Genomic DNA, 24,492 nt, shown 5'->3' on the forward strand with positions numbered 1-24,492 from the left:
TCATTTGTAATCCATTTCAAAAGCTGCCCCGGCTCTGACGTTTTCCAGACCCTTGTCCATAGCGGCCTTGCACTAGGGCTTCTGCGTGTCCCTAGTTGTTCTGATGCTGGTAATGGGGAGAGAGAGGTCTGGAGGGGAGAGGATTTCGAGGGAATCTCCCCGCTTCTCGTTGCCTCGGATTGTGGTGATTTATACCCTGTCCTCCATATTTGTGTATTGTAGAGTGCTTCAAATGTTGGTGTTCCATCCGATACAATGTATGGCTCTGTCCAGGCCCTTGGTCTTGCGCAGTATTCACCTTAAGTTGAAATCCAGGAAATTAATTATCACTAGTGAGGGAAAATTGTCTGACAGAGGGGAGAAGGCCTATAGTGTCTTGGGGGAAGGGGCTATGGGGTGGTTGAGTAGGCCTCGGCGCGACTGCCCTCTGACCTCTCCCCTCCCCTTCCCTAATCGTCGAAAGCACAGAAAACTTCACCTACATCCGGAGTGTTAACACCGCCTGATGAAGTTGATGTGCTTCTCCTCCCTTTCCTTCCGTCCTCTCCTGCAGCCTCAACACTGCCTGTTCGTGTCCCCAGAACGACTTCCTGTATGACCTGATAAACTCCTTCATTCACGGTCATGGCTTTTACCTCAGCCCAACCCCTGGTTGTTTGGGATTGCATTGAGTACAGGGTGACCATAGTAGAGTACCGACCATGGTGGCAATCCAGATCTGTTATATCCTGTACATTCCATATAGACTGATGCATACATTACTCTCACTGGTTGATACTGTTCATGAACAGGTTGAAACATAATCCAAGGAGGCGGAGAAATACGCAAGGAAAAATCATGCAAAAAAATGGAAAGATGCTTCTTGACATCCTTGAAGTTGCCAGTCCATGCTATCGTGCACTACAGTACGTCTGACTAATTAGACATGGCCGTTACACATCAAGCACACGCGGCGGTGGGCTTGATATGCAGGTCATTACCAACAGTAGCAGCACAGAGTGTCACCTGCCGGAGCGGGCTTCACAGAAACTCACTATCAGTCACTTGGACGGCTGGTAGCGGGCACTTTCTTTGATCATTGTTCCTCTACTGGTAGAAGTAACACCAACCTCCTAATATCCCTACGGAGGATGGTGGTGTGGCAATTCCACGCGTGCTTATGACGGGAACATAGAACTTGACGCATCCTAGTGTGGATGTGCTAGGGACTGTGGCCAGCATTTGTCTTTCAGCGACTGTGTATTCTTGGTGGCCCCCACAACTCAAGATCGCTGTGGGTCCTGTATAGTTTTTGTATGTCCCCTCAAGGACATTTGCGGGTTCCACAACTTTATCAAGTGTCTTTTTTCTCGGTGGTGCAGTAGGTATCGTAAGTTCTGATGGGTCTGATCTGTCAGCTGTGACGTCGTCTTCCTCTGTGAGGTCGTCATGATGGGCAGTGCCTACTGTATTTCTGTTCTTAGGCGGTGTATGAGGCTCACGAGGGGGCGATGGCTCCCCGCTCTCCTCTTCAAGATCACTGAGAGCTCCCCTCTATCTGCAGATGATGAGGGGGAATTCAGCGTCTCTCTGTGACTGTTTTTCTTGTTCTGGCTCTTCTTCTCTGACTTGCGTGGAGTTGCTTCCCCCTCTTCACCCCAAGGGGGATTATCAGTGTCATTGTCTTAATCAGCAACAGCTACTCCTGGCGGCTGTTCTTTTTTGTGGGTCTGAGCACGGTCGCTTTGAGAATTATGACCCCCTTTTGTCTCCCATCTTGCTGCTTTGGATCCCACCTGGAATGCAGCAGAACTGGTGACCGCCTGATCGCCCTCCTCCGATGATGATGAAGAGATGATCCTGTTTCTTTTCCTCTGCTTTCTCTCCTCCTTGCGTTGTCCTCCGGCCTTGTGTTCACCCATGTTGTTGCTTGACACCATATCCCGATGCCGCTTGTTCTCTGAAGCCAGCAGGACAATCCTTGTCCTTTCCGTCCTGTCTTTCTTTCAGGGTCGCATGCTTAATGCCTTCCCCCTTTTCTGCCGTCGCTTCACCTTTAAAGGCCAGTCTTGGTGTTTTATATCCTCAGATAAGTGTTCTGGATTCAAGTTTCAGGTTTATTCGCCATTTGCATTAAAATTGACATTCAATGCATTGACATGAAAAAACGAGCCAAGCCATGCTCGTGAAGATCTGCGGAGGAGTCTTTAAAGACGTTCCCGTCAGTTGCAAGAGAGCACCCCTGCAACTTGACCCCTGCACTGTCCGCACAGTCCAGCGCTGGACAGTGCGGATGGTGGGTTGTGCGCTCTTAATGCGCTGTGTGTAGACAGACAGCAGGATGACTGAATCATGGTCAGACTTGCAGAAGTGTGGTCTGGCCAGAGAACGATATCTCAAGTAGCAGTGATCCAGGGTTTTGCCCTTCCGTGTGGCACACGACACATGCTGGTAGTATTTCGGCAGTACTTTGTTCAGCTTACAGTGGTTAAAAGCTCCAGCCACCACTGATACAGCATCACGATAGTCGTTCTCTTGCTTCATGATCACATCATACAACTCATTCCAAGCAGCGGGCTCACTTACATGTGGATGAATGTAAACTGCCTTCATGATCACGGAGGTAAAGTCGCGTGGCAGATAGAAAGGGCGACATTTAATAGTTAGTTGCTCCATGTCCTGTGAGCAGCTAGAGGAAAGCGCCCCAACATTGGTGCACCAGGCCTTGTTTATTAAAACATACTCCTCCGCCTTTTGATTTGCCGGTGTCCTCGCGGGTCCTGTCTTGACGGAAAACAGTGAAACCCGTTGGTTGCACCGATGTGTCTCTGAGAAGCAAAATGTGCAGCAGTCTCTCGTATTCCAATTGGAGGAGGTGCGACATAAAAGATTATTCATCTTATCACGTAAGGATTGCACATTTGCCATTTGGTTGAGGGTGTTCGGTGGTGTCCGTCCAACGGTCATTTGCCTCCACACACATGGTTGCACGTCACTTTAGAATCAGATTTATTCTGTTGACGTTTCACTGACTGCAAGTAGCATCATAGACCATTTGATTCATGAACCCGGCATCTTCCATGGATGATTGGGGGACATGGGGGGAGATGTAATCCGGTGACGGTGGAGAGGGGGGCTACTGTCCGTTTCCTGAGTTGGTGCTGAGGAGAAGTGTGTTTATTTCCGTGGAGGGAGGCAGTAACTCGTCCATTTCTTTAGAAGGTGAACAGGTCTCATCCATTAAGAGCCGCTCTCTTGACCTGCCCTCCTGACCTCCGGTCTGTTGCTGCTGAAAGAACACATTGGCGTCATTCAACCCCTTTTCCCTTCCACCTTTTTTCCCCTGTTCTTCTGTGTCAGAGGTGTCTCTCACAGCTGACCCACAAATCTTGGCCTTTTCCCGAGCCTCCATGAAGGTTTTCAGCGTCACATCAAGCCCTTGTTCTGTGTGGGGCAGCATGCACTCTCCACTGCTTTTCTTGTGTGAAACCCTGCATTCCGGGTTTCCTTTGCTGGTATTTGTAATAGGAGAAGAGCTTCCATGAGAACGTAGCGATGCCAACCAGTTAACAAAGTCCAGCATAGGGGAGAGTATTCCCACTTCCCTCGCCCTCCATGGACAAGCATTTTCGGCCGCCTGATGGCCGGAGGGTGGAATTACCTCAATCAGGGTATTCCCTGAACAAGGATTTACTGTAGGTGGATCTGTGGCTTCCAGTTGTGGATAGGGATGTCCGATATTGACTTTTTTACCGATAACCGATAATATCCAACTCTTAATCTCCGATTCCGATATTAACCGATACCGATATATGCTAATATTGATATCTAGCAGTGATTCTCAACCCTTTGAGTTTCAAGGACTCCCAGTTTGAAATGCATTAGGCTACTGACCCACATTTAATGGCATTTACCGTTGGGACCCCAATTTATACTGTAAATTTATATTAAGATTGTACAAATGGAATGAGTCCATTTGGTTCCATTTGTACGCTCAGTACACACCCCTAAGGGTCCATTTGGTTGCTAACTATCTAACATTAGCTGGGGACCCCCTGAGAGTCCCCAAACCCCACTTTAGGGTATTTGTCAAACCCCTACCATACAGTATTGTCCATGAAACTGAAGTCCATAAAATATAGGATATGTCCCGAGTCCATGCCACCTAGGCTAAAACGGTTCACAAAGTTTTAACTTTTCCAAAGTTAAAATGTCCAATCTTGTCCTGGCTGGCTGGAGTCCTCCAGCCAGCCATCACGCCAAGCGCGTCCAGACCCTAATGCCCCAACTCCTGTCTTTGTTGGCGCTACTTATACTACACTTCGCACGCTATCTTTTGATTTATCTATATTTGGCACGCCCACTTTACGAAATATCTGGGTTTTTTTGCACGCCCACTTGTGACGGGTGCCTAATAACTCAATATATAGACCTTTTAGTTTCTATCACTTTGACAGCCTAGTTTGTATAGGCTAAATATTCTGTTTTCTTTCACATTCTTCTCTCCTGATGCAGTACCTGAACTCTACCAGTGTTATCGCACCCTAAAAGAATCCAAAGTTTGTGACATCAAAACACAACACTTAAATCACCCAAGTCTTCTAATATGACCAATCATTATATAAAACATTAAAAACCATATATTTCATTTATAATATTCCACATTTATCAAAACATTGGGGAGACAAAAATCATCCCGACAACACATTCTTGTATTTCAATTGGATTAAATAAAACAAAATAAAATTATAAAACAAAATCTAGGCCTACTTCATTAGGACGTGCAATTATGACTATTCATTAGCAATCGTATTCTTCTAATCATCATACATTTTCCCAATGATCCCCACAACGAGGTACTGTAACATCAACATTCTCATCATGTTTTGTCAGTGTAAATAATCATCGGTAAATCAATGCCTTTTTAAGTCCTTTTAGGGTTCCTTGTGAGGGAGGGGGGGGGACAAGGGGGATGGAAAAGGGGGGGCGATAGTGTTCCAGGGAAGGGGGGGCTGGGGGTCTATAAATCTTCAGTCCAACTGAGAAGAGACCCGTTTTAACTGGGGAAAGTCAATGTCACTTTGCGTTTGGCCAGGATTCTTTGGCATCCCATGAATTAATTCATGACGACGGTGAGAAGTCCATGGGCAGTTTGATAGCCCAATATTATTGTCCGATTCTGTCCTGGTCAGATCATCTTAGCAGTTGAGGTTCAAAGGTCATTTGTAATCCATTTCAAAAGCTGCCCCGGCTCTGACGTTTTCCAGACCCTTGTCCATAGCGGCCTTGCACTAGGGCTTCTGCGTGTCCCTAGTTGTTCTGATGCTGGTAATGGGGAGAGAGAGGTCTGGAGGGGAGAGGATTTCGAGGGAATCTCCCCGCTTCTCGTTGCCTCGGATTGTGGTGATTTATACCCTGTCCTCCATATTTGTGTATTGTAGAGTGCTTCAAATGTTGGTGTTCCATCCGATACAATGTATGGCTCTGTCCAGGCCCTTGGTCTTGCGCAGTATTCACCTTAAGTTGAAATCCAGGAAATTAATTATCACTAGTGAGGGAAAATTGTCTGACAGAGGGGAGAAGGCCTATAGTGTCTTGGGGGAAGGGGCTATGGGGTGGTTGAGTAGGCCTCGGCGCGACTGCCCTCTGACCTCTCCCCTCCCCTTCCCTAATCGTCGAAAGCACAGAAAACTTCACCTACATCCGGAGTGTTAACAATTATGTTAAGCGGGCTACACACCAAACGCTTTCCAGACATTTACAGACTCAAGTCTCTGGAGATCTGTTGGTTGAAAGCTGTGAAAATGTTGCTGAATGCAGCTCTCCACATCTCACAATCTGCTAGAATGGTGCTAAAATAGAGCTTAACTGGGGGCTTATAGCATTGATACTGTACATCCACATACATTCAAATCATTTGAGAAACCATAAAGTGACCACTTTGTATAGCAGGGGACTTACAGGACATGGACACAATGCTATAATTTTACTAAATACTCTCTAGACCAGTGGTTCCAAAACTTTTTAGCCCATAACCCAAAAAAGAAATCGGACATTTGCCCGAGACCCCACTAGTGAAAATGGCAGATCTACAAGCTCCTAGATCGGTTATTTTGATTACTTCTTCAAGTTCTGTGCCTGCCATGCAATGGCAAAACACTTATTGTAATCCCCCATACCAAATAATAATCACTTCACAAAATTTCGGCACGTAATAACTGCCGCACGATTTACGCAACCCCCGCAATATAAAACGTTCAGCTCGGCCCGGGAATGGTGTGTTATTACTTTTCTTTCCAATCCGCGTTACCATGGCAACATAATTCGCAAAAAGCTACACCCAAAAGCGCCATTGACTTTCAATTTTTAAAAAAGAACAGAAACTTGCTGGCACCGGGTGTGCTGAGTGCACGCACTGAAGGACTTTACTCAGAAGATGTGTGGTGCATCAGTGCTGTGTTTTGATTGGTTGGTTTTCATGGCCATGTCTCGAGCGCTTCTCAGCTTTGAACAGTGGTGGAAATTTTCGCAAAATGCACCATTTGCGGCTTGATAGGTCCTTTTGGGGTTTATTGTTACACACGCATCAATGTGTAAACTAACAGCAGGAAGGCCAATGTTAGGAATCAAATTACCTTTCAATAGCAACGTTACGTTAGCAAATGCTGCTTTTTAGGAAGTTTTCCTTCAGAGTTAAGAGTGAAAAAGCACACTGCTGCCCCCTAACTGGTCGTTTGTAAATAAACCACACTGAGTGCACTCTACAACGTCACCGCCCACTGCACTCACTACACTGAGAGCACACCCGGTGTGCATTTCCGAACGCACCCATTATGGTACCATCTTGAAACTTGGTGTATGTATTTAGACAGCCGATGGGGATGAGCCAATAAGGACAAGCTGCAATTGTTAAGTCCCGCACCTCTATCTTCCTATTGGCTGAGCTTAACAGCTATAACTCCAGTTTGAGCATGGTACCGTCTTGAAACTTGGTGTGTGTACTTAGACAGCCAATAGGGACAAGCTGTAATTGCTAAGCCCCGCCCTCTCTGTCTTCATATTGGCTGGGCTTTAAACAGCTATTACTCCAATTTGCAGCATGGTACCATCTCAAAACTTGGTGTGTGAACTTAGACGGCCAATAGGAATGATCTGTAATTGCATAAGCCCTGCCCCCTCTGTCTTCCTGTGGGGCTGTTAAGTATGACATCATTTTGTAGGCAGAGGAGAATTTCTGCCCCCAGTTTCCGTGAATCTTTTTACTATTTTTACTATTTACACATTTTTCTTCTCTTTGTTGTTGAAAGGAAAGTGTTAGAATTATACTTTAATCGTTATTTTTGTCTCGGATCTGTTGAAATAGCGAGGGACAGAAAATGCTCTGGGGGCAGAGTTTTCCTCTGCCTACAAAATGATGTCACGGCTTAAAAGCCCCGTTGGCTGGGCTTTAAACAGCCCTAACTAACTTCCCAACACGTTACCTTTCCAATTCTGGCAATAACAATCTTTTCCCTTTTTTTTATTTTTCTTGCCTTACTGTGATCTTACTCGTCTGATCACATGTGTGCACACATACATTGTGTCTTTGCTTATTCACATGTGTGCACACATACACATACATTGTGTCTTCTTTGCTTATTGTGTATTAAGTGTACAGAGACTCCCTGGAGTGAGTTGGCGCTGTATCAAAATAAAAACTGAACTGAACAACAACAACAACAACAACAGGATTGCAATGTCAGTCTGTTCAAAATAGTTGGCCCTGTTGGGTGTAACTTGCAGAGCTGGTAGATGCTTAGACTTGTTTAATGGAGGTTTAATAAGTGCAGTTTTAGAGGCCTTTGGAATATTGCCTGATAGGAGAGAGCTGTTAACTATTTGATTGTGTAAGCACATAACTGAGAATCATGTCTGTTTAATCAGGGGTTTATGTATCCAAGTATGCTGACTGCCTGGACGAAAACCTGTGGTCCCATGGGAAATCTGGCTACATTGTCATCTTCAAGCTGATCAAGGTATTTAAAAATAGAGAAATGAGTCACACTGTGAAATGTATTGCATGCTCAAATTGACCAATACCAATATTGCAATACATGTTTCCAGTAAGCTATACTTTACCCCTGTTATACAGTAACTGGCATTCTGGGTGCAAATGCAGATAGACGGGAAACAGTGAATTCTAGGCCTACTGATATTGGTTCCAACAACTAAAATGTAGCTTAAACTTGTTGACCCTTTTTGAAAGTGTCTCCGGAAAACACTGATTGAATCATCACAAAAGGCTTTTTCAGTTTCACATTCAAATATAATAGTGAGGGAAATATGTAAAAAAATAGGCTCAGTTGTTCACTTCTGGCAGAAAGCGTGGAAATCTGCACCCAGGGGTGTTTTTGTGCGCTGAATTAAAAAATGTACAGATCCAAGCACTTTTCCCATGGGATCTGGTCATAAAATGGCCACCAACATTTTTGGTTCAATTAGGTTATTAGAATCTTTGATACCTCATGATGTTTGAATGTGAAACAAGTTTGTTTTGATGAAATCCTAAATTAAATACAGCAATACTTTGAAAATATAAGTTTCTGTAGATTTATTTAGCAGATTACGGTCAATTTGATCGTCCGTATTAGTTGGGTAATTTCCGTGACCGTAGAGAACGACGGCCCGTTTTTCAGTGGATTTGTCATCTATGAAGGTTAAATAACAAATTGAGCTCTCATGCCCCTTTGCAAAAATGGCAGCAAAATTCGTGAAAGCCCAAAATCCAAAATGGCTGCCATCAGCAATGATGAAAAGCTTTTCAATGGTTTGGCCTACAGTGATGAGTATAACCTTTCTGTGACTTTTTGGGTTGAGAAATCCATAATTGATGTTTGAATGATTTAACCTGATCCAAGATGGCTGCCAATTTATCAGCTCTGAACGGTCAATTTTTCAACATTGTCATAGAACCTTTATTATTAGGCTCTAATGCAAGCTTTGCTCAAGTTAATGCCAGTACAAATAAAATAATTACACAAAAGTCATCTCAAAGGTCTCATGGAAGTAACGGAAATTACCCAACAAACTGGTTTAAATCAAATTGACCATAAAAACAGTAATCTGCAGAATAAATCTACAAAAACTTTGCATTGTTGCATTCCAATTTAGGATTTCATCAAAACAAACTTGTTTCACATTCAAAAGTCATGAGATTGTAATACAAAACGTAATTTAACCAATGACTTTGGCGGCCATCTTAAATTCTCAATTACGACCAGATCCCATGAAAAGTGCTTGGACCCGTACGTATTTGAATTCAGCACACAAAAATACCTCTAGGTGCAAAAAATAATGCTTATAATAATAATGTCACTTTCTGCTAGAAGTGAACAACCTTTTCACATATTTCTGTCACAATAAATAAAAATGATATGTTTGATACCGATATTGCATTTTTAAGACTGATATTGCAGATATCGATATGATAACCGATTAATCGTGCATATATTTATTAACACTATTGAATAAATATTGATGTGCAGTAATCTAACTTTTTTATTTAACTACAGGGCAGAGTAAAAAAAGTGCCTGAAAACTACACACAGAATTACACTGCACCTTCTGTGGGATTTGACTGCCATGTGTCAGAGAAGTTGTCTAATGTGTCCGCTAACACCAGCTCCTTCCTTGCCTTTGAGAGGACCCAGGTGAGACAGACTCAGTTGCCTTTGTAATGTTGGACCACGTTTTGCACCCTGTCTGTCCGCGAGCAGCTAATCTCTGGCACCGATTGCAGCGAAACTGTGCGGACTCACTGGATGCCAGAGCAGAACCTCTGCCCTGAATATTTCAGATCAGCCTGTTATTGCACCACAAGCAGGCAGATTTTTGCAAAGATTTGGCAGAAATAACTCCTACAGATTTTGTCCAAACATCACGCAAATCAGTACTCAGTATCTCTATAGTCATGTGATCACGACGGATTGTCTGATCTTTCATATTCCATCCTGATTGGCTAACATCGGCTTCCAAAGTTTGCATGTATCGTCCGTTTTGAACTAAATGCCTCTTTACATGCACACTCCCTAGAGGCCAGAGAAAAACCTCTGCCCTGCATTTTTCACATCTGCCTTTTATAGCCCCACAGGAGGCTGACTGATTTTGTCCAAACATCCCGCAAAAGTATACAATATCTCTATTGTCATGTGATCAAGACAGATCTGTCCGATTTTTCACATCCCATCCTGATTGTCTAAGATTGCCATCTAAAGTTTGCACGCACATTCCCACTAGGCCTAGTATTAAATGTCACCCTTTTCACATTGGCTTTTTATAGCGCCACCAGGGCCACAATAAATTACCTGACCTGGCAGAGACCTATGCTCGGAGGAGCACTTTTTTTGTTTTGGTTATTAAACTACATTGTACACAGTGTTAACAAGGTTTATAGCATGCTGTTTATCCAGGCCTATTAGTCGGGGATCCACATGCCCAAAAGCTCAAGGAATAGAGTTGAACCTGTGATGTTCTGCCGCACTTTTTATTTCTGTTTTATCTATTAGTTTGGTCATTAAGGTCCACAGAATCAGAGGCCTGCTCTGCCGGAAAAATCGTGAAAAAAAGTTATGGCCATTTGTATATTCACTGTCCCATCGACTTCACTAGAAATATTAAAATCACACCCGTGTGAAGTGGAGCTGTGTGTGTGTGTGTGTGTGTGTGTGTGTGTGTGTGTGTGTGTGTGTGTGTGTGTGTGTGTGTGTGTGTGTGTGTGTGTGTGTGTGTGTGTGTGTGTGTGTGTGTGTGTGTGTGTGTGTGTGTGGATCATGTGTACCGATTTTTGTGACATTTGAAGAAAATATGTAGGAAAAGGAGCAAAAAGTGTGTTTTGGAGAAAATTCAAGATGGCGGAAAATCTATCATGGCGCAAATGGGCGTGGCCTATATGGGGAGATGCGTCATGACCCAAGGAATCCAGGGAAAAAATATTTTTAATTTTCCGACCTACGGTTCAAGAGTTACAGGCCAAAACGTAAAGTGGGGTGTTATGGCGCCACCATGCGGCCAAATGACACAATTATTTTTTATTTAATCCTTGAAATCATTATGAACCTCCTCTCCAAGTCTTGAAACTCTAGCCCCTATGGTTTGCGAGAGACAAATAATTGAATGTGAGTTTTTGCGATTCCCATTATAAGTCAATGGGGAAAATTAATTCACTAATAAATTAATATCAATTAAACTATTGAACCTTTCTCTTAGCAAGTTACTAGCCCACGATTCCCGAGTAAGCCGGTCGATTTGACATATGGCGCGAGTGTGTGGTGGCAAAACTGTGGGACTAGTAGCGTGCCGAAGTTTAGGAAGTTCAGGCTACATACACACAGACACAGACACACAGACAGACAGACAGACACACAGACCCACACAGCCACGTATAGGGAGCCTGTGCTTCACACAGCTCCAAAAATAAAAATACATCTGCTTTAAGTAGCATGTGAGGGGTCAAATTTGGGGTTCTTCATCATTCTGAATCCATTGCAAGCATTTGTTTTGCATGAAAAACATTCCTTGGGCAAAATATTGGCCCCCGAAAACTGTGAAAAGTGATGAGTCATCACTTTTTTTTCCACTTTTCATCTATGACCAAACTAATGGATAAAACAGAAATAAAAAGTGTGGCAGAACATCACAGGTCCTCTCCCATTTTGGTGACTGGATCCCCGGCTAACCCAGCATGTGCATAATGTCTAATAAGATATTTGACTCGCCATGATAAAAGTAGCACTAGTATTAAAAGATGCAAATGCACATACTTGTTGAAGTTGTTCTATGAAGTGGGATGCATCCCTGTTGTTATGGTAACTATGTGAAATAGTTACCATATTTGCTGCTTGAATCTATGTAATATGCCATCAATGTCAGCTGTATCAATGTTCAGATGGTTGTATTGGTTTTACAGTATTACATGTATGAGCGGCTACATGATGGACGTAATGAAGCGGCCCAGTCTCCCAGCCACGTCTGTCCCCTTGCCATTGTATCATTTTCATATATGGAGCACAAGCTATTGCTGCCTGAATCCCCGGAGAAAAGGTAACTATACAACTATAAACACTTAAAGGAGTAGTTCACCACTTTTCAACCTGTCTTCATATAATAGGTCCTCACTAATGTTCATGATAAAATATCACAATTTTTTTCTACTCGGTCCAAGTCTCCTAGGAGAGCTGTGGGAAGTTCAGAATCCATAGTCTTGTGACATCATCATTTTCCAAAAAAAAGATTTAATCAATATTTTTGAAAAAAATATTTAGATTTTTATTATCGCGGGAACAATGGCTTCCACTTTAAAATTGCAACTTTTCAGGAATAGAAAGCCTGCCGTTTCTATAAGATGGATTGACAATCGATGATGTCACAAGACGATGGGTTTCTGACCTGCCCACATCCCTCCTTTGAGAAAAAAAAAAATAAGCTATTTTTGAGTGAGGACCAATTATATGAACATAGGTTGAAAAGTGGTGGAGTGCCCCTTTAAGTAAATGTTTCACACCAAATCTTGAGAATGAGAAAACATAATTGGGAAATACAGTATGATTGTAAGACTGTTTTCCTCTCCTTATCTTTTTCAGCAAGGAGGGAAAAAAAAGTAAGTGGTCAATTCTCTTTTCTCTGCAAATAGATATTTTTTAGATATCTCAATATACACACACACACACACACACACACACACACACACACACTATACGCACGCGCACGCGCACACACACACACACACACACACACACACACACACACACACACACACACACACAAACAGTATATACTGTATGCATCTATAGATATACATTGTAGGTATATATACACTCTCATTACCTCCACCCCCTTCACTCAAACCCCCCTGCCACCATAACCCCCAACCACCAACATAATTCCCCGCTGTATGCTGTGCCACCCAATTCCCATAACCCCCAAATTCCACCCCGTACCTCCCAAACCCCACCCCACTACCAGACCCTAATCCGTCAACTCCATACTCCACTCCCTTAACCCCACCCCCAAACTGCCACCTCCAACATCAAATACCTCCAAACACCATCCCACCCTATACTCCAATTAGTCCCCCCAGGAATCTGCAGATAAAATGTATTACAAATTCTTGATTCCGCGGCTTGATAGTTAGGCCTAATGTTCCGCGGACATTGAAAAACAACCTAAAAGGACCAGTTATCAAGCAACATTTTTTTAATAATCAAGTAAAATCCTTTATGAAATGGATACAATTAATTGTAATTAGGGATTGATGTGCCGGTTTTCATAGTTAACTGCGACCACCTGTTTTACCCTTTCAACTTTAACACATTTAAAACCTTTAACACATTTAAAACCTTAACAACTTTAACACCTTTAAAACCTTTAAAACTACTAATACCTTAACACTACTAATACTTTTAAACCTTTAACACTACTAATACGTGAACACTTTTAAAAACCTTTCACCTTTAACACCTTTCCAGAGTTTTTCCTGATGTCTCTGACTGCCAGTCCTGAGTTTCCAGAATTATTAATTAACACTTAGCCTGCCTATAGACGTCCCCAGATGTCTTAAGTCTGGCTGGCAATGCTTGCATGTTTACCAGGTAAAATAATAATAAATACGTTTTTTTTTTGCGCCAGGTGAGCAAAAACACTACATTACCCGTCAGGCTTAGCGGACGATTCGCTCGCATTAGTGATGTGTCGTTCATGAGTGATTCGTTCATAAGATTCGAAACATTAGCATGACTCGTGAACGATTCGTTCAAATCCCTGAAATGGGTCGTTCACACTTTCGTTCACACCCCCGCCCCTCCCCCTAATAGCCCCGGCCGGCAGACAGGACGCGACGGCGGGCTGTACTCGCGACGTAATAAAAACGCTCCCGCGATTGTGTTTTTCACGGGACGATCGCGCTATGAACGAATCATTTGAACGAATCTTTTGAACGGATCATTACCGTGAACGTGAACGAAATGATCCGTTCACTGAAATGAACGTGATTGCCCATCACTAGCTCGCATCTGTTTCCTGTTTAGGATCGCGTGCACTGCGAATTGTTTAGAACGGCCATGTTAGCCCCCATAGACAATGCATGTAAAAATGCAGCACGTAATGGCTGGAGGGAGCGACAGATTATGTCGCGGTTGGAATTTTACTACATCACGCTAACAATCTCATATGCACAATGCACGCACGCCAATAAGTTGAATGCAGCCAATGATGGCGTCCAATTTAACCATCATATTTGTAAAATGTGTAAAAAAGTGCAGAAGTGCCAAAAATAAAGTGCTTCCCGTGCCAGAAACAAGATCTGGATCTGCATTGGCTCGCATTCAAAAGCTTGCAGAAAAACCCCATTTTCTGATTCTAGAAAATCCTGTCACATGGCCTGCAGCATTTCTTAATAGCTTGTCTGCTTATAGCATGCTAACGTTTGGTCACGCTAGCATGAATCCTTTTTTTATTTTTTAAAAGGCCGCTACAGCAATTAAGCTTGTTTAAAATGTCGGGCTGTGGGCTGTGTCGGTCTCCAATTGTCAATTATGTATCGGGCTTTGGGTCGGTCCCGGGCTGACTTTCTGCTGGGCTGGGTTGGGCCGGGCTCAGATATTTAGGCCCGATTTAAAGCTCTACCTTGAACACCTTCAAAACCTTTAACACCTTTAAATACTTAAACAGCCTTTAACACTACTAATACTTGAATACCTTTAACACTTATAACACTATCAATTCTTAATACTATAAACATTCTTAGCGAGCCCATCTTAGACCTTTCATGGCGCCACCATGAGGCTGATTTGAAGTGTAGTGTAATTTCTTCCTTGGCCTTTTGCGAATGTGCGTGCACAATTTCATTACAATTGCACGCTGTGTTTGATTTGAGGCATTTTGTTCGAAACGGATCAATCCTGCAAAGTTTGGAGGCCAATCTTAGTCAATCAGGATGGAATATTTAATATGGGACAGATCCGTCTTGATCATATGACTGTAGACTCTACAGTGTAGAGATACTGTCTACTGATTTGTGTTAATTTTGGGTAAAATCTGAAGTCGGCCTCCTGGTGGCGCTATAAAATGCAAGGAAAGAGTTTTTCCTTGGCCTATAGGGAGTGCGCTTACAAAGTTTGAAACTGATCGGTGGAGTTATAGGTAAAACCTTGAATTGGCCTGTTATAGCGCCACCATGAGGCTGATTTCAAAAATTTGAAGTGGCATTTCTTCCTCTGCCTAGTGGGAACGTGTGTGCGCGTTAATTGCACTCTGCGCTTGTGATTTGAGGTATTTTGTCCAAAATGGACCAATCTTACAAACTTTGAAAGCCAATATCAGCCAATCAGGATGGAATATGGACAATCAGACAGATCCGTGTCGATCACATGACTGTAGAGATACTGTCTACCGATTTGCTGGAGTAGTGTACAGAAATTTGTTTTGCAAACATCGGCCTCATGGTGGCACTAGAACAGGGCAATGTGAAAAATGTGGGGCAGAGGTTCTGAATTGGCATCCAGGGAGTGTGTGTGCTCATTTTGGCAGCGACCGGGCCAACGGCGCCGGAGATTAGCTGTTAACAAACTCGGAGAACAGACAGACGGACGCGCACACGGACGGACAGGGGCGAAAACATATTCTCCCCCTGCCTTCGGCTGGTGGAGACAATAATTTGGGCCTGAGATTGTATTCTTGAATCGAAATAAGTCCAGAATCAACCATTTAAATAAAATGCAGAAACAGTGATACATTGGCAGCCAGTAGTACATACGGTACATACTGAAACTCATTTCCTCCTTAGAGATGAGTACCTTTCACCTTTTTGTACGTTACATGTGCCATACAAATCAGCTATTTTCACAGTAGTATACTAACACGGTCATTACAATTTCAGTAGCCTAACTGTTAGGGATGAAGCTGGCTAGGGGTGTGTTCAAGAGTAGCGAAACGAGGTACAGTTCTTTTTAAGTGAACCGATACTCAGTAGCACCCACGTGATGCGGTCGGTACCATTAAAAACACCGACTTCGGTACTCAACCCTACTCCTCCTACAGTAGACCTATTCTCTCTCTCACACACACACACACACACACACACACACACACACACACACACACACACACACACACACACACACACACACACACATACATGCACCTGACGGATAGTAATCATCAACTAGAAAGATGCAATTCTGGGAAATTGGAAGTGTGTAAAACAAAACAGAAAACAATTAATGAGAGAGTACTTGTAACAAAGGTTTCCAATTCCTAATCAAGAATAACTTGTCAAATTTTAAAACTTTGCGACCATTTCTACAGTAATTCATTAACTTATTTATAACTTGTGATATTGTATTTCCAGTTTTCCATTATTTCCCTTGGAGCGGTCAACTTCAGCTTGATTCCCAGCTCTACCGTGTTGGACTCAAATCCAAAAACGGGGCCTTAATCCCAGCACAACTGTAAGTTTAATGTGGACCAGGGGGCGCCTGCTGGCCTGGTGGTCAAGGCGCGTACCATATACTAGGCTATGATGCCTGCTGGCGTCGCCGGTTCGATTCCCGATCCGGACGACTTTTGCCACATGTCATTCCCCATCTCTCTCCCCATTTCCTGTCAGCCTACTATCCTGTCAAATAAAGGCATAAAAGCCCAAAAACAAATCTTAAAAAAAAAAAAAAAAAAAAAAAAGTTTAATGTGGACCAGGGCAACGTACAAGTAGGAGTACTATAATCCACGATATCATTGCAGAAAATGTGAGTGCCCAGCAACTATGACATATTGATACTTGACCTCATTGTGTTTTCTAATGTTTTATCTTTTTTTTTTATTTTTTTTATATTTATTATGATACATTGTACAATTGTGTACATGTACGAATACAAGTGTATAATGCAGTGGTTCTCAACCTGTGGGTCGGGAGTTAATTATTTTGTGGGGCCCTCAACAGTAAACAAACCAGCATAAAGTTTAAGTGTACAGTATATGGGTATCTGCACATTTCTAAAATGACAATTTGAGGACTTTTTAATACCTCTAAAATGACAAATTAAACATTGGCCAAATTGTCAAATATTAGAGGCAGAAATTGTGAAAATAGCCGATCTGCAGGCTCACAAGGCCTCGCAAGATCGGCTTTTTTCACAACTAGAGTCCACGCCCGCGTCCTTACTGTACTGTACTGTACTGTACTGTACTGTACTGTACTGAACTGTACCGTACCTTACTTTACTGTAGTATAGTGTACTGGATCTTACTGTACTGTAGTGTACTGTAATGGCCAAATTGTCAAATATTAGAGGCAGAAATTGTGAAAATAGCCGATCTGCAGGCTCACAACGCCTCGCAAGATCGGCTTTTTTCACAACTAGAGTCCACGCCCGCGTCCTTACTGTACTGTACTGTACTGTACTGTACTGTACTGTACTGTACCGTGCCTTACTTTACTGTAGTATAGTGTACTGGACCTTACTGTAGAGTACTGCACCTTACTGTACTGTAGTATAGTGTACTGTACCTTACTGTACTACTGTACCTTACAGTACAGTACTGTACTTGTTTCTATAGCAGTGCACAAACACAGCATGCGTGGGCTCTCTGTCTGTCTCGCTTTCTCTCTCTCTCTACTCCCTCTCTCTCTCTCTCCCCCTCCCCCCCTCCTCTCTCTCTCTCTCTCTCTCTCTCTCTTTCTCTCAATGTTGCGGTCTCTCTTGCTCTCTCTCTCTCTCTATTTTCTCCCTGCTCTTTGTAAATGTTTCACTTTCGGTTTAGACGCACCGTTTGTAAAGAGAAAACCTCTCTCTCTCTCAGAGTGTGCTTCTCTCTCTCTCTCTCTCTCTCTCTCTCACGCTCTCTCAAAAGGTTGAGAACCATTGGTATAATGCATAAAAAACATGGACATCACGGACAGTGATACCCATTATTCTAACTGAATTTGTATGATCTCCTACTTAAGTTGTATTTATTATTTCTTTTGCCATTTCAGACCTGCAATATTAAAAGTTGATCAAGCCATCTCTATGTTGCACCTGAGACAGTTGGTGCCAAAGGCCATCTTTGAAACTTGTTTCTCTGGTGAAGGTATGTTCTTAAAAAGAAAACAAAATACCCAGAAGGGCATGGTCCATTTATTTAAAGCTATACTGTGTAAGTTGCTCAACTAGTGGTCAGTAGCGTCCGCGTCTTTCGGCCGTTTTTCGCCGCGGACCGGGCCTCACACCCCCGCGTCACCCCCGCGTCTGCCTCCACCTCACCGAGATCTATCTTTGGAGGGGTCCCTGGTTCCTGTGCGTTCAGGCATTCCGGAGAAACGGAGTGTTTCACCCGAGTATAGATAGAGACACACGGGCGCCTACAAATATGGCCGCCCTATTGCGATAGCTTGCGACCCCACTTGTGATGTGATTGGCCGGCAGTGTATAACCCTCGCTGTGATTGGCCGGTAGTGTATGATGACGTCATTTTGCCGGGAAATCCCGCCCCTGTCACTGCTAGAAGAAAATATATAAAGAGAAGGCTTCAGAAGCTGAGAATAACGGAGTGGGTGTTCTAAAACTTTAGCGATTTAAGAGTTGGGACAATTTTAAGATTTGTTTTATAAAAAAAGTTACATGGTATAACTTTAAACAATGCATACACAACTTTTTGATGACTATTTAAAAAAGGTTTAATCATTGGTACATGAGCTATACCTGTTGTAATTGAGAGCAGTTCTATGCACTATATCAAAATGTTTGTCAAAATAATAACTATATTCTAATGGTGAGTCTCTCCAGCTCTTTAGCAAAGAGAAAATACATTTTCACGTCAGAAACCAATTTCATCCTATCAGGAGACGGATCGGATAACAATGTCATCCTATCAGGAGACAGAACTCGTACAGGATAAATAAATATGAAAATGAGAAATTGGAATCCTTTAAATATCCGGATTAGATGAAAATGGTGACCCACCGCCCCCGTTTTTCCTTAACACTTGGGATGTCAAAAACGTCCATTAATGTGATAAGAATTACCACGGTGGAGCGCCACGGCCCCGTCATCACGTCCAGGGACGTGTTAGCTGGTTACCATGGTAACCAGGTAAACGGGTACTGCGGTGGCCGCTGGTGAAATCTGGTCCACCGAAAATCTGGTCAAAACAATAGGAAAGATAAACGGCAGTTAATCTACATTAGTTATGCCAAAACTATGGCAGCCCAAGTGTTACGTTTTCAAGTAGTCACAGAATATTTATCTCCAGTATGATCGATTCCCCGATCAACACAGACACAGAGGTTTTCTGTGGACGGAGGACGGAGCCTGTGTTTTGCGGGTGATCTGGTGGTTCCTGTGTGACTGTGATGGTTTTACACTAGATGGAGCTCTTCGCCCCCCAAAAATAAAAGAATCTAATCTGTGAAAACGTTATTGGCGGTGTGGGCCTTCTAAAAAAAGACTTGAAAGTTGTGATTGGCAGAGAATAAGTTAAAGCGCTGGAGAGGCGGGGAGAGCTCTTTTACAGGTTTTAACTTCATAACAAGAAACCTTTTGTTTTGACCAAAAAATAACTTGCAGCACCTTTAATGTTTATCTTGTATTTAATAGACATGTTTAATTTATGCTGTCTTTCAGTCTCTCTGGATGGCATGTACTGCAGTCTATATGAATTGGTTCCCTCTAAGTCGAAGGACAAATCTCTCATTCTCCTTACCCAGGAGCTGAAGGAAAAAGACCTGGTCAGTTTCTGTTATTTCAGCTGTTGAACATTTTGTATTCGTTAGGCATCTTATTAAATGTCAAATGTTTATTGTTAAATAGACAGTCCATGATAAAAGATGTCTAACCACTTTGTTTACTGCTGCAATACTTTGGAGGTGTTTGATTCTCTTTAGTATTTGTATTGTGTTTTAGAGACAAACTCCAAGTACATATCTTTTGAATAGACCTGATCATAATTTAATTAACAGAACATTTCTTTTGCACAGGCTCTCACTATCAAGCTGAAAGATGGCGGTTTTCTTATGTTGTTACATTCTTCCCATTTCCTAACGTATGACGGTAAGAAATTATATAATCTGGGGTGAAACCTTTTTTCATTAACTGTTAACCGACAAGGTTAGAATGTACCTTATAGAAAACTAGCCACATGGCTAGTTGTTGTATAACAGTTAAACAGTCAATCAAACCTAATGTAATCCTGGCATTGTGTAATATCTAGTGACTAGTCTGTTCTTGCTTTGGGATACAACTACACCACCCTCTGTACTTAATAAACCTGACCTGACTTGTACTTGGACTGCTTTCTTCCATCTGCACCAAAGCTGTTTGCTAATAATAGCTCTCTGAGCTTGTAGATCTGTAGACCATAGAATATGGATGCTAGTGTTCATATGGTTAATCATTTAGTCATTGTTCACTTACTGCTTAATAGTATTGTAACTGGGGGGCGCCTGGTGGCCTAGTGGACCAGGCGCATACCATATAGGCATTGCCATTTCGGCATCAATGCCTGTCGGCGTCGCCGGTTCGATTCCCGATCCGAGCGACCTTTGCCGCGTGTCACTCCCTGTCTCTCCCCCATTTCCTGTCAGTCTACTGTCCTATCCAATGAAGGCAAAAAGCCCAAAAACAAATCTTAAAAAAAAAATAGTATTGTAACTGGAATTGTATTTTCCAGATGCTGGCTCCAGTACAAATGGGGTAGTACAAGGCATTTTTGTATATCCAGAGTCACGGGCAATACAAAGAGGTAATGACTGCATTTTATATCTTGGAATTTCTTTAGATAAATGTCTTTCCCAATTAAAATGCATTTGCAATGTCCCTGTTTATGTGCCTTTTCTGTTTATGAAATATGCACATTTAATAAATGAAACAACTCTTTTTTTCTTTTTTCTTTTTTTTCAGACACCAAGGTTGGAACGAGTGGGCCCACCATTTCAACTGAAATTCTTCAGGTTCTGCCAGCACTGAATTATGCAGAAAGTGAAATGGAGAAATGTTCTACTGACAGAGACTGTGAAAGTGGAGAACTCTGTGGATTATTGGAGCAGCATATCCAGAGTTATGCAACACTAATAAATCCTGGTTTAACAAGTTCTTACAGGGAATCCAGCATCTTTCCAGATCAGTATGATGTGCCTGATGCCTTCAAATATCTCTATTCAGCCCCCAAGTGGACTAAAAGGTCATGGAAAACCTTGGGGTCATATCTGAGCAATGTCACCTCTTTCCAGCTGCCAGTGTCGAGGGCCACAGAGCTCTTGGCGGCGGGGCAAGAAGAACAACGGCAGGACCTTGATGATGAGGTCTATATCTATTTATCATCACCTGATGAGATGGCAAACACTTCTAATAGTATTTGCCCTGAGGATCATTTAGAAGGCCAGGATTCCCTTGCACATGCTGAGACATTTATGGAAACAAGTCACATAGCAGACCCTGCCATTATGCCTCAAAGTGAGTTGATGGAGAGCGTGGAGCCAAGAATTTCCCTCGGCGACACTGAAAAATCTGTCTCTGCACATGCTGAGACATTGACGGACAGTCAAACGTCAGACTCTGCCATTAAGCCTCAAGATGAGGTGGAAGAGAGTGTGGAGTCAAGAGTTTCCCACACTGGAAAATCTGTCTCTGCGCATGCTGAGACATTGTTGGACAGTCAAACGTCAGACTCTGCCATTAAGCCTCACGATGAGGTGATGGAGAATGTGGAGTCTAGAGTTTCCCTCTCCGACACTGGAAAACCTGGCTATGCACATGCCGAGACATTGTTGGACAGTCAAACGTCAGACTCTGCCCTTAAGCCTCAAGATGAGGAGATGGAGAGCGTGGAGCCAAGAGTTTCCCTCGGCGACACTGGAAAATCTGTCTCTGCGCATGCTGATACATTGTTGGACAGTCAAACGTCAGACTCTGCCATTAAGCCTCACGATGAGGTGATGGAGAATGTGGAGTCTAGAGTTTCCCTCTCTGACACTGGAAAACCTGGCTATGCACATGCCGAGACATTGTTGGACAGTCAAACGTCAGACTCTGCCCTTAAGCCTCAAGATGAGGAGATGGAGAGCGTGGAGCCAAGAGTTTCCCTCGGCGACACTGGAAAATCTGTCTCTGCACATGCTGAGACATTTACGGACGGTCAAACGTCAGACTCTGCCATTAAGCCTCAAAGTGAGTTGATGGAGAGCGTGGAGCCAAGAGTTTCCCTTGGCGACACTGAAAAATCTGTCTCTGCACATGCTGAGACATTGTTGGACAGTCAAATCGCAGAATCTGCCATTAAGCCTCAAAGTGAGATGATGGAGAATGTGGAGTCTAGAGTTTCCCTTGGTGACACTGGAAAATCTGTTTCTGCGCATGCTGAGACATTGACGGACAGTCAAATCGCAGACTCTGCCATTAAGCCTCAAAGTGAGATGATGGAGAATGTGGAGTCTAGAGTTTCCCTTAGTGACCCTGGAAAATCTGTTTCTGCGCATGCTGAGACATTGACGGACAGTCAAACGACAGACTCTGCCATTAAGCCTCAAGATGAGGTGATGGAGAATGTGGAGTCTAGAGTTTCCCTCAGTGACACTGGGAAATCTGTCTCTGCACATGCTGAGACATTGTTGGACAGTCAAATCGCAGACTCTGCCATTAAGCCTCAAAATGAGGTGATGGAGAATGTGGAGTCTGAAGTTTCCCTCAGCGACAATGGGAAATCTGTCACGGAAGTGCCGACCAAAACTAGTATTGCTGAGGTGAAAAATCTTATCTCGCCTACATCAAGTGACCTGTCAACAGAATTGATTGTTGTTGTTTCTGCAGAAAGAGCTACAAGAGTCATAGATGACAATCCAAGTATGACACCAACAAAACATGAGCTTCAGCACTCCAGTTTAAATACAGACAAGCTACAAATACCAAGTGTAGACACTATGAATGACAAGCTTGACAAAACCAAGAACTCCTTAGATTGCCCTGAGATCAATAATCCCTCAAACATCGATTGGAGGAAACTACCACGGGGTAGAGGAAGAAGGAGAGGTAAAAGTCAGTCATTGAGACAGATCTCAGTTCAGACTTCTTCCATACCATCAGACAAATTACCACTGGAAACTAGCAGTTTGAGTGATAAATGTGACACAGATGGCCAGCCATCAAAACGCCCTCCTCTATCCCTCAAAATTGATTTGAGGAAACTACCAAGGAGAAGAGGAAGAGGAAGAGGAAGGGGAAGGGAAAGTGGTACAAGACGGTCAACAAGATCTGCAGCTCAGACATCCAGCATACCATCAGACAAGTCACAACTTGAAAACGGCATTACCTTGAGTGATACATGTGACCCAGATGGCCAGCCTCACCTGAAGCTACTTCTGAAACTACCATCAAACATCGATTGGAGAAAACTACCAAGGGATGGCAGCAGAAGTAAAAGACGGTCCAGACACAGACATGCATTGAGGTCTGCTGCAGTTGAAGTCGAGGACAAAGTACCAGACGACATGGAAAGGGTGGACAGGGTTCTTTTAACAGAACTTGAAGATTGGCCTCTGAGAAAGAAAACTGAACGATGTGACTTAAAGCCAGTTATCTCACAGTGTGGAAGAATTCTTGTCCCACATGGCACTGTTGATATTGCTGAACAGATAAAGTATTTGAGATATAAACAAACAGCTACCATCTGTGAGAAAAGGCCTGATGAAATGTTGGTGGATCCTGTGGTTGGAACACTTAAACAAAATGCAGATCCAATTAAAGCCATGGATGAAGACAACCATCTTAAAAACATAGATGTCAGTGAAGGCCATTTGGAACAGACAAAGATGAAGCAACCAGATTTGGGGAGTGGTATATTGACTGGCCAGCAAGATATGAAGGAACATTCTCCAAAGAAAACTATATCCCAGGCAAATTGTAGAGTTGCTCTTACAAGAACACTAATTGCTGTTCAGCCAAAGGACATTGGGATTCCCTTACCAGCAGAGGATGCAAAAAGGAGAGACTTTTTGTTGAGTAAATTAAAAACTGTGATTTCAGAGGGAAAGAGGAAAATTTCCCACCTTTTATCTGCAGATGCAACATCATCCTCTAGTTCACATGGTAATGAACCTTCGCGCAAGAAGAGTAAGGACGACTCTGACCAGGAGATGTTCAGTGTCTTGGATTCCACAGAAATAACTGAGAAAAAGACATTGGATCCAGTTTTTGCACATGCCTTAGGTCTGACTCCTAAAGATGTGCTAGATGAGGTACAGGATACCAAATGCCAGTTGACTCCTAAAGATGTGCTAGATGAGGTACAGGATACCAAATGCCAGGATCAATCAACAAGAGACTCCACAACCACAAACGACCAAGTTGCTGCTCAAGCTCAAGTTGCTGCTCAAGTCATTTCAGAAAAAACGGCTCAGACCATACAAAGGCAACCGACACCTATCATCAGGAGGAGGGTGAAAACACTCAAAAAGCAGCAAAACCTTTCTACCCAGATGATAAAAAACAAATGTAAGTTGCATGTCACACTTA

At 43.0% G+C, this 24,492-nt stretch overlaps 1 protein-coding gene across 5 annotated transcripts in view; it reads left to right on the forward strand.

Annotated features, from left to right (window-relative positions):
* The window catches only part of tasor2 (transcription activation suppressor family member 2), a 54,401-nt gene that overhangs the window by 14,844 nt on the left and 15,065 nt on the right, over positions 1–24,492 (forward strand). For all 5 annotated transcript variants that reach the window (XM_080736434.1, XM_080736436.1, XM_080736437.1 and 2 more), the window contains 10 exons: positions 7,903–7,994; positions 9,531–9,668; positions 11,924–12,057; positions 12,597–12,613; positions 16,361–16,460; positions 17,985–18,079; positions 19,612–19,715; positions 19,965–20,037; positions 20,657–20,728; positions 20,887–24,471. In XM_080736434.1, coding sequence (XP_080592560.1) covers positions 7,903–7,994; positions 9,531–9,668; positions 11,924–12,057; positions 12,597–12,613; positions 16,361–16,460; positions 17,985–18,079; positions 19,612–19,715; positions 19,965–20,037; positions 20,657–20,728; positions 20,887–24,471 — 4,410 coding nt within the window. The remainder of the gene's footprint in view (positions 1–7,902; positions 7,995–9,530; positions 9,669–11,923; positions 12,058–12,596; positions 12,614–16,360; positions 16,461–17,984; positions 18,080–19,611; positions 19,716–19,964; positions 20,038–20,656; positions 20,729–20,886; positions 24,472–24,492) is intronic.

The sequence above is a fragment of the Nannobrachium achirus genome (genome assembly GCF_963921795.1).
Source record: "Nannobrachium achirus genome assembly, chromosome: 11".
Classification (NCBI taxonomy): domain Eukaryota; kingdom Metazoa; phylum Chordata; class Actinopteri; order Myctophiformes; family Myctophidae; genus Nannobrachium; species Nannobrachium achirus.